Below are 10,798 nucleotides of genomic sequence, written 5' to 3'. Positions count from 1 at the left end.
GAGTGTCTGACATCCCACATGTTGTTGTTTAGTCACTCAGTCGTGTCCGACTCTTTGCGACCCTATGGACTCCTCTGTTCATGGGATTCTTCAGGCAAGAATACTAGAGTGGGTTGCCATTTCCTTCTCCAGAGTCAAACCTGCGTCTCCCGCTTGGCAGTGGGATTCTGACATCCAGTAAGGATTTATACATATTTGTTAAACAAAGACCCAATGACTGACGGTGGGTGGTAGATTAAGTATCTGTTTAGGTAAATGATCTAGTTATACTTCAAGATTCCCTAAGGTTTCTTCCCTGTTATACAGAGTGAGGAAACTGAGTCCACTGCAGGGATGGAAACTGCAACCCAGAAAGAAGGGGACCTCTAAAAAGAAAAGGTCCACACGCAGATGCCAGAAGCTGTCATTTACTGGGGCAGCGAAGGTGGGAGTGGGCGTACCGCAGAGCAGCGCGCATTGACCTATGACGTCATCGGGACGTTAAATAGCGTAACACTACCTGGACGTAGCCCCATTTCCCTTCCCGGACAGGTCCTCTGATGGCCCGGTACTATCAGAATCAAACCTCTCATTGGCTACTCGCCCCGTCAATCCGTTCCATTCTTCCAGTCTTCCGCCCCGCCTTCCAGAACTCGCTTCTGATAGGCTGGTGAAGCTGTCACTTCGGAAAGGTCCGCATTCCTTCCGCCTTTCTCCAGGAGACCGAGGGCGAAGAAGGTGGGTCTCCGGAGGCGCCCACCCCGGAGGCTCTGCTTCCGTCTCTTATTGGCTGCCCTGGGTGCCGGTCGCTACACCACCCACCGTTGATTGGCCATTCTGCCGCCGCTCTGCGCGGCGCCGGCTCCGCCCCCGTCGGGTGTTTGTGGTGGGGCTGCGGAGTCGCCGATCCCGCCGGAAGCGCCAGGACAATGGGGACCCGGGACGACGAGTACGACTACCTATTCAAAGGTGCGGTCGGTGGGGCACAGACGGGCAAGCGGGCGGTAGTAGGCAGGAGCTGAGGCTGCGCTTCAGGCCTCTGGGCCTAGGCCGGAGCCCGAAGCTTGGGGCCCGGCAGGCCGGGCAGCCGGGAAAGCCAGTGAAGGCCGGTCTTGGTTAAGTTCGGGCCAGGGTGCGCGGCCATGCGAGGCCGGCTGCCCAGAGAGGCTTGGGGGCCCGGGATGCGCCGAGGCGGGGCTAGGGCCCAGAGGGGGTGGGGCCCCGGGCAGTGGGAGAGGCCGTTAGGGGCGGTGCCTTCAGAGGGGCGGGGCCGCCCCAGCATTTGGCGGGCCGGGCTGAGAGGAAAGCTCCCTTCGTGATGGGGGCGGGGCCGTTAGAGGCGGTGCTAGGATGTGGTGGGCGTGTCCAAGAAATGGGCTGGGTGAATGGGGGCGGTGCTCTCACCGAGTGGGAGGGGCCTGTTTTGATTAGTGGCAGTGCATCTGTAGGTTGCCCGGGAATGTAGGGGCGAACAAAGGGGGTCAAGGTGTGTGTGTGGGGGCAGTGGACCCTCGATTGGGAAGTGGAGTCGGAAATGCGTTGAGGGGCACCTGAGTTGGGGGAGGTGCCGGGAGTTAGGGACTGTGTGCTAAACCCAGACCTGATGGTTAACTCTTAGAACTCTTAAGAGCACTCTCCAAGTACCTGCACTTTTCTAAGCACTTTACACACGTGAATTCATTGAAGCCCTCGCCACCACCCTGTGACGGTATTGTATTATCCAGTCTTACGAACCTGGAAACAGGCACAGTTTACGTGCTGGAGCAGGATTTGAACCCAGACCACTTAAGCAGTGTATCTGGGGTTGTCAGATCTGAGTGGGGTTGTCACACCTCCTCCTCCAGCCTACTGAAGGATCTTTCTTGGCCAGGGAACAGAGGGCTCTAGGAGCTTCAAGTAAGAGGTGGGCAGGTCAGGCATCCATTGCTGGGCTGGCTTCGGGGTCACTGACTTTCCAGAGCCTTCTGTGCCAACCTAAGCTTTGGCCAGGTCCTGTGCCACTGAGCTGTGCTCCCTGGCCGACACCCTTGAGAGCTAACTTCAGACCCACTCAGGACACCCTTGCCATGCTGTCTCCCATGCCAGCCTTTGGCATCTTTGCCTCATTGGGGGAGCTTGGTCATGGCTGTGAATGTAGTGTGTTCGTCACCATGTGTCTGTGGTATCATCCCCGGTTGAGTCTGGGGTTCTGGGGACCTTGGGGATGTAGAAAGTGGGCTCTCCAGTGGTGAACGGTTTCTGGGCAGAGGGAGTCCCTGTGCCACTCTGTCACACAGCATTGTGGGCTCCAGGAGCTGCTTGCAAGCTCATAGGTTGCCAGCAGGTGAGGCTCTGTGGTCGGCAGGCATCGGGCTCAGGTGCTGACTTGGCCTGGGGGGTCTCACTTTAGAGGCGAGAATGGACACTCTGTCAGGGCTTTGAGGGTGGGTGACAGGTGACCTGGATGCCAGTCCTGCAGCAGATGGTGCCTGTGTCTACCCAGCCTACTCCAGGGGACTGCTCCCCAGGTGCTGACTGGCCCCCACCTGCATGTGTAGCTGTTGGGGCAGGCCTGGGCAGGGGCTGTTCCTCCCAGGGTCTCTTTTCTTTTTTAAATATTATTTATTTGGCTGCATCAGGACTTAGTTGCGGCATGTGGGATCTAGTACCCTGACCAAAGATCGAACCCTGGCCCCCTTGCATTGGGAGCATGGCGTCTTAGCCACTGGACCACCAGGGAAATTCCCCCTCCCAGTGTTTCTGTGGTCCTTCCTCACTTGTTATTTGCAGGGCTGGTTTAGGGGTCACTGACTTTCCAGAGCATTCTGTGCCAACCTAGGCTTTGATCAGGTCCTGTGCTGCTGAGCTGGGCTCCCAGCTGACATTGGCCACCCTTGAGAGCTAATTCCAGGCCCACCCGGAACACAACCATTTGCTGTTGTAAATAATCCAGCTCAAAGTGTTTGCACGAGTCATCTTTTGTCCTGTGGTTTATTTCCTTGAAGTCTGTTCCCAGAAGTACAGTTACTGGGTCAGGGGCACTGGAACTGGGCTGTGCGCTTCCCAGGACCCATCTCCTGAGTCCTCTTTCTGGAAATACTTCAGGGACAACTGGCCCCAGGGGGCAATGCCTGCCTGCCCCACTGCCCTCTCCCCCTGTGCTCCAGCAGGTGCCCTGCTGACCTTGAACTGGGTCAGAAGTGACAGTCTAACCCACAAGGTCAGCGGTTCCCAGTCTGGTCATCTGAGACCTCATCTTCACACTTAATGCCTTGTCAGAGGACCTCTCTATTATTTTTTGACGCTCTATTATTTATTTTTGGCTGTGCTAGGTCTTTGTTGCTGTGCAGACTTTTCTCTTGTTGTGGCAAGCGGGGGCTACTTTCTGTGGGCTTCTCATTGCTATGGCTTCTCTTGTTGCAGAGCATCGACACTAGGGCATGCGTACTTCAGTAGTTTCGGCTCCCAGGCTCAATAATTGTGGCACACAGGCTTAGCTGCCCAGTGGCATGAGGGATCATCCTGGACCAGGGCTCGAACCTGTGTCTCCTACACTGGCAGGCAGTTCTTTACCACTGAGCCACCAGGGAAGGACCCCCGCCCCCCGCCAATTATCTTTTAATATTTGTCTGTGAATCCACTCAGTTAAATAGGAAAAGGAAATTCTGACTCTGGGAAATAAAGAAGGAAGACACCAGGCAGGTGAGCTGCCACCATCGCATCACTGGCCATAAATATGGCGAGTAGACAGAAACGCAAATACGCTTCCCCCCTCCAGGCCATCCTGCGACCCCGTGGCCTGCAGAGGGTCAGGCCTGGGCAGTAGAGAGGTGTCCAGACACAGCTGTGCGGGAAGGGTTGACAAGGATCCACTTTCTCACCACACAGCTCCCCCGCCCTGCCCCCTGGTGGTGGGAGCCCTTCTGAAGTGGAGGGGTTTGTGATCCTCCCATCCCCCATCCTGTGCCCAGACTCCCCCAGGCTTCAGACACCTTTCTCTGGCCCTGCCCTGGGCATGGAGGGGCCACACTGCTCACTCAGGACACTGGCTGCCCTCTGCCCAGCCCTCCCAGCACCAGTGTGCTTTTCTGGCAGGCACATCACAGGTTGGCTCCCCTGTCCTCCCGGTCAAGGCCAACAGATCCCCCTGGGGGTTTTCCCACATGCTTCTCCTTTTCCTCAGGGCTCATCCCTCCCACCCCCAGAAGTGAGTTTATTTATTTGTATCTAATTATAGATCCTCACTTTTATCCTGCTAACATTTTATCCTTTTCAGCCAGAGGCCATTTCCCCAGCCTGCCCGTCAATTCCCCAGGGGTTCCCCTGACCTCTCCTCTGATGGACCAGGCGGTGAGGTCCACAGTGGGAGCATCTGTGGCCCCAGGAGGAGCATCTGTGACCCCTGATCGACCTGGAGTGGGGGGGCCAGCGCCCCTGGTGGCCACTCAGTGGCCTGAGTGTCAGACTCTGGATGTGCTGCACTGTCCTGGGGCAGGGCAGGGGACCAAGGGTTTCCAAGAGGTGCCAGCTCTTGGTTTTTGCCAGCGGGGCTTGCCTGCTTGGCCAGCCAAGTGGTATGCCCTGGGGGACTGTGTCCCGGCCAGTGATGCCACCAACTTCTGGGGAAATGCTGGGGGCCATGTCCTCAAGGGCTCTTTCTTTCCCTGAGACAACAGATGACTTGTACTTTGGACAATGCCATCCTCATTCCACAGCCTACACACAGGACTGGCCTGGCCACTGCCTCACCAGCCAGTTCTGCACTGACCACCGCGTGCCAGGGACCTAGGGGGCAGCCCTGGCTTCCGGGCCATTTGTCTCGGCTGTGGCTGGTGGCCGTTGTGTGGCTCTGGCCTCCACTGTTCTCACGGCGTGACCTTGGGCCAGGGGACTTGGTCATTCTGGGTTAAGCATCCCCAACTATACATGATCATGTGAGCGTCTGTCCCTGGGGTGGCCCGGTGAACTCCATAACAAAGCCCTTAGGGCTGGGCCTGGCCTGTGGGGCTCAAGAGATTGTTGGCTGGGCCAGAGCAGACCCCGTGTGGCAAATGGGACCCCCAGGCTGGACAGATGGACAGGGCTGGGAAGACAGAGGGTAGGGGGAATACAGGGCTGGGCCCAAAGAGACCCTCTTCCTCCTCATTTCCTGTTCTGTTCCTGAGGACATGAGCACTGTGTGCAAACCTTCTTGGCTTTGTCCAGATTCATGCCACCACCATGGGAAGGAGGTCAGGGGTTTGGGGCATGAACAGTGGGCCCACAGTCAGTCCAGTTGTGGCCCCACTGGCCTGGCTGGGAGTCCTTGGCCCTCAGGCTCATGTTCACGGACTTCTTTCCACCATTCTCTGAAATCAACTTGGCATTCTTGTGTCCAGTGCCCGTGGTGTCAGGAGAGGACATTGGCATTGTCATCAATGGCTTGGCCACATGGTAGTTTGAGAGGAGAGGAGTGCCTGAACCCAAGGGGTTTGAAGGATGAATAGGAGTTTGCCAGCTACTGTAGGGGGTCAGGATACCCCAGATAGTGGGAGAGGAGGAGGCTAAACCCAGACCCCAGAGCTCAACCCTGTACTTAGGAATCCTGGGTTCACATCCTGCTGAACCGCTCTTCAACTGGATGGACCCACACAAGTGGCTGCCCCTGTCTGCACCTCAGTTTCTCATCTGTAAAATGGGTCATGTGATGTATGTGTGAGGTGAGGGCACATCAAGAGCTTTCTCAGCACAGAACATTCTTCTTGTTCTTTTTGTTATTGGCTCTAATGCGGCCAGTCCAGAGAGCGTACTGAGTCCTGGGAGCTGCCTGGCCTACCCCTCCTTACTTAGAGCCCGAGGATGGTGACCTGGGCATCTCCCAGTGGGGGAGAGGTGGGCTTGGGAAGCTCCGCCAGCCCCTTTGGTATTTGTTCATCCAATAGGTATTAATCAGCAGTGTCCTGTGCGCTGGCACCGCACCAGGTCCTGGGGATACAACAGGAAGCCAGACTGTCCAAGATGGCTGCCCTCGAGGCAGAGTGACAAAAAAAAATCATTAAATGAAAACTGGCGAGTGTGGTGGGTTGGAAGCTATGGAGGAAAGGCAGGAAAGGGGACTGGGGAGTGACGTTTTAGGAGAATGGCAGGGTTTGGATTCCTTGATCAAGTGCCACCTGAGGGGCCACACAGAGGAGAGCAGCAACCCGGTGGGTACTTGGGGAAGAACCTTCCAGGTAAAGGGTAGTGTCGCGAGGAGGCCCACGTGTCTGGAACAGAGTGAGTGAGGGGGAAAAAGAGGGGAGGTGAGGGCAGGGAGGGCACGGGGCAGGTCATGCAGGGCCCATTGGGCTCCGGACTTTGGAGGTGGGAGCCCTAGGAGGGGGTGGGGGGTGGGGGGAACCCACTCCAGGTGCTCACAGGCGCCCTCTGGCGGCTTAGAGAAAAACAGCCTGTTCGTCGAAGCTGAGAATATACATGGAAGTTCTTGTCTGGGGTCCGGGAGCAGCAAAGCGGTAAGAAGCAGCAGGAATCTGGGCGCACACACATAAAATTTCTCATCAAGGAAAAACTTCGCTGGGGCCTTGAGCAACCGACCATGTCCGCAGCCCCTGGGGTGCCAGAGCCTAAGACCAACGCTTGGGCGTCCCTGTGGTTTCCAACTGGAGCATCTAGAAAGAGACGCTGTTTCTTCTGCACTGCGCACACACCGTGCACACACTGACAGGAGTCCCCGGGACTGTGTTCTGAGTCTGAGCGCAGCCCCTCCTGGCCTTTCCAGCCCAGAGCCTGGAGCGGCTGGGCCCCCAGAGGCAGGGCTTCCACAGGTGGGGACAGGTAGCCCGATACAGGGAAGAGTGGAGAGAGACTCACCCATTTCCTGCCCTGCTCTGCGTTCACGGCTCAGGCAGGCTCTTGTTCCGGAGTGCCTGCAGGATGATCTGACCCCCGCCGCACCCCGCAAACCTGTCCTAGTGTACGAGATGTTGGCTGAGTTCTGATCCCAGGCATTCCCATGACCCCCTCCCTGAGGTGCTCCTGTCACTGTCTTCCTGTGGAAAAGGCAGCCCAGAAAGGTTAAGTGACCTGCGGAAGGTCACCCAGTCCTGAGGCTTTCTCAGGCATGCCCTGACCTCCCAGGTCACCAGGGAAGTTTGCGACTGTTGAGGTTTGCGACTCCCCAGGCTGCCTTCTGCCCAGTGCCTGGGTCCCATCAGGGGCAGCCCTGCTCTGAACGACCCTATTCGTGTTGGGCTAGGGGCCCACGACAGCACTGACTCCGCTCCGTCTGACTGTCATGCGTCTGCAGCACCCTGGAGGCCGCTGTGAAGGCCCTGTGGGTGGATGTTGGAGGCATGTGGGGTCTCGGCTCTGGGGCACTGCCCGCTTCTGGCCCAGGGAGCCTCACTCGTGCCCCTCCCCGCCCCTCCCCACCCCTCCCCACAGTGGTGCTCATCGGGGACTCGGGCGTGGGGAAGAGCAACCTGCTGTCCCGCTTCACCCGCAACGAGTTCAACCTGGAGAGCAAGAGCACCATTGGTGTGGAATTTGCCACCCGCAGCATCCAGGTGGACGGCAAGACCATCAAGGCGCAAATCTGGGACACTGCTGGCCAGGAGCGCTACCGCGCCATCACCTCGGCGTGAGCAGCGGGGCCAGGGGAGAGGGGGATCGTGAACACAACCCCGAGAGCAGGAGGCCCAGGGTGGAGGGACAAGATCCTTGGGAGCTGTGGACCCACTAGAAGGCTGGTGCCCAGTCTTGGCCATGCTGTGACCCCCAGGTGGGCACGCCCCACAGCCCCTCTGACCCCTGGGTCCTGTTGAGGTATTGCTGTGTTGCTGGGCACTGGCTGCATGGTGAGGGCTGTCATCGTCGGTCTTGGCCTGGGCCACTCCCCTCTGCCTGCGCCTCAGCCTGTCTCTCAGCCCGCCCAGCCCCCCACCAGTGCCCCCTACCAGTGCTCACCATGTCCCACTCCATCCTAGCCTCCCGGTGGCCATCATGATCCCCTCAGGCTGCCTCTTCCCTGACCCTTCCAACTTGCATCAGCCACTTGCTGCCTCCTGGATTCCCTTCACTGAGGCCAGGTCCCCTCCTCCGCTCCTTGATCTCTGGGACTGAATGCCTGTCTATCTGTCTGCTTGGTGCCCCGGAGAGGACAGGCCACAGCAGGCATTAGAGCTGCTTCCCCTTCCCTGTGTGGCGGTCTTCTCCTTTTAGTGGTTGACCCAAGGAGTGTCTTCTGACTCTAGACTCCCAACTCCCTCCTCAGCCTCCCCATTCCTGAACTGAATCTAGGGGGTGGAGCTGGGGCCTCAGGACACATGCCTGTCTCTCGAGGCCACGTTGGTCACCCCTCAGGCCAAGGAGCTGCTGCCCATGGAGCCCTGGAGGCCTCCTCAGGCACTGGCTCAGCTCACGCCTGGCCCCGCCCCTCCATCCTCAAAGGTACTACCGTGGCGCAGTGGGCGCCCTGCTGGTATATGACATTGCCAAGCACCTGACGTATGAGAACGTGGAGCGCTGGCTGAAGGAGCTTCGGGACCATGCTGACAGCAACATCGTCATCATGCTGGTGGGCAACAAGAGCGACCTGCGCCACCTGCGAGCTGTGCCCACGGACGAGGCCCGCGCCTTCGCAGGTGAGTGCCTGCCAGACCTGAAGGGGTGGCCAGAGGGCAGCTAGTGGGTCACTCTGGGTCATCTGCTCTGGCCAGGGCCTCGAGGGGCCATGCTTCTGAGAGTGGGACTCTGACTGAGATGTCAGAGAAGCATCTGGAAGGCAGGCAAGACAGCTGGCCCACACTGGGTGCATCTTCTGTGCCTGTGGCCACAGAGCCAGCCTCCCCTCCCTGAGAGTAAGTATCCAGTCCTACCCCTTTGACCCCCGACCTTCATCTCCTGGACCAGGTGAGTGGGTAGGCAGGCAGGGTCCCCAGGAGAGGGTAGGGGTGCCCCCCACCCTACCCCCAGCAGCTGACTCACCTGGGCCATATCCTCTCTTCCAGAAAAGAACAACTTGTCCTTCATTGAGACCTCAGCCCTGGATTCCACCAACGTGGAGGAAGCGTTTAAGAACATCCTCACAGGTGGTCACAGGGCCCAGCTGGGGTCTCAGAGGGTGGCATGAGCAGGGCCCAGCCACCTGGGTCACATGCTGCAGAGCACAGCCCCAAACCTTCCTTCATGAAAACCACTGTGCAGTCTGGACATGGGGACAGACAGGGCCTGCTCCACAGCATGAGGCCAGGTCCCACCCGTACTGTCACTCAGAACACGGGGACCCTCCTGCAGGTGGGCCCTGGGTAGCTTCACTAGAGAACAGCCTGCAGGGTCTGTTGGGGAGGCATGTGGCCTCAGGGACTCGGAGCCCCCGGGCTTCTGGAAATTTCTCCTTCGGAAAAGAAGGCCTCTGATCTTACAGAACCGAGTGGCCCTGGCTGGGAGGTACATGTGCAGACAGGTGTGGGTCCTTCTGTTCCCGGGTACACAGCTAGCCTTGGGGATTGGGGGGGAACCTCCGGGAGCCCATTACGGGCGCCCAGGGCACAGTGGGAGCCTTTGGGAGGGATTCCAACTCAGCATCCGGAGGGTTGCCTGGAGGAGGTGACATCCAGAAGAGTACTGCGGCCTCACCCGGTGCTTCCCTCCCCCGACCCCATAGAGATCTATCGCATCGTGTCACAGAAGCAGATTGCGGACCGCGCAGCACACGACGAGTCCCCCGGAAACAACGTTGTGGACATCAGCGTGCCGCCCACCACCGACGGACAGAAACCCAACAAGCTGCAGTGCTGCCAGAACCTGTGACCGCCCCGCGCCTGTTCTGAGCGTGCGTGCACGTCCCGGCCCTCCGCCCCCCTCATTGCCCCGCCCCCACCCTCCCGCCCCTCTATGACTGGCTCCCGCCCTCCCCTCGAGCTCCGCACGAAGAACCAGACCAAGGAAAGCTAGGAGCCCCTGGCTGCTGCACCTGCTCTCCTTGGGTTCCAGTGGGCCTCTCATCTCTGCGGGGCGGGGAGGGTGGTAGGAGGAAGGCGCGGGCCAGAGGCCAGGGGGATGAGCAGCAGGCTCCTCCAGTTTTCCACGGCAGCCTCGGGGGAGCGATCGCCGCCCTCTCTCTCTGGGGGGTTGCCACCCTGAACCCCACTCCTGGCTGATTCCGCCGGACGAGCAAGGCGCCGGGGGCTGGGCAGGCGGACACTTGGCTCTCAACCTCCTGCTCGCCCACGCACAGCCGGCACCGCGCACGCCTTCAACCTCTCCCGCGCGTGCGCGACTCAAGCTCCTGCCTGTAGATTTATGCTGGGAGAAGACCCTCTCCCCACCTTCCCCTCCTTTTTGCACGCAGCGCGCTCTCCAGCCTTCACCCCATCCCGTGCCCCCCTTTCTGTTTTGTCTCCCCGTCTGGTCAGGAACCTGTTTGCAAGTGAAGCAATATCTCCGTGTTTTGTATATACAACCGCTCTTGTAGCCTTTGGTTTTTTGTTATTGTAGAGAAACACAGATTCTTTATACACTTTGTAAGATTTACGCCAAACCCTAGCTCTCGATCTCTTATTCTCCCTGTGGCCCCTGCATTGTTGCCCGGATGCCTCGTTTCTCTCGCCCGGTTACTAAAATGTATAATTCGAACTTCCTGTACAGAAACCTGCCGCTGCGCCTTTGTCTTCTTTTTCTCTGCCAGGCGGTGCTCCTGAGCTGGGGTCTCACTGCAGGCGCCCGTCGCCATGGCTCGGCCCCCGCCCAGGACAGAGCAGAGCCCACCGTGGTCCTGGGGTGGGTGAGGGTGTGGTTGGGTGGACACTCTTCCTGCCGCCCCGAGGCAGGGAGGAAAGGCTGGGGGGTAGGCAGTTAGACT

At 58.9% G+C, this 10,798-nt stretch overlaps 1 protein-coding gene across 1 annotated transcript; it reads left to right on the top strand.

Moving 5' to 3' along the window:
- On the top strand, nt 819-10,587 carry RAB11B (RAB11B, member RAS oncogene family). The gene is made up of 5 exons (XM_018050995.1): nt 819-948; nt 7,381-7,576; nt 8,386-8,579; nt 8,946-9,026; nt 9,602-10,587. The coding sequence occupies exons 1-5, from the start codon at nt 909-911 to the stop codon at nt 9,745-9,747; spliced, it is 657 nt and encodes a 218-aa protein (XP_017906484.1). The 5' UTR covers nt 819-908; the 3' UTR covers nt 9,748-10,587.

Source organism: Capra hircus, chromosome 7 (genome assembly GCF_001704415.2).
Source record: "Capra hircus breed San Clemente chromosome 7, ASM170441v1, whole genome shotgun sequence".
Lineage (NCBI taxonomy): Eukaryota > Metazoa > Chordata > Mammalia > Artiodactyla > Bovidae > Capra > Capra hircus.
Note: the sequence above shows the minus strand (reverse complement) of the source record. Positions and strands in the feature narration are given on the sequence as shown.

Coding starts and splice junctions, on each gene's coding strand:
- RAB11B (XM_018050995.1), top strand. CDS start 909: ATGGGGACCCGGGACGACGAGTACGACTACCTATTCAAAG. Junction 7,577..8,385: donor TACCGCGCCATCACCTCGGC/GTGAGCAGCGGG, acceptor CCATCCTCAAAG/GTACTACCGTGGCGCAGTGG. Junction 9,027..9,601: donor GTTTAAGAACATCCTCACAG/GTGGTCACAGGG, acceptor CCGACCCCATAG/AGATCTATCGCATCGTGTCA.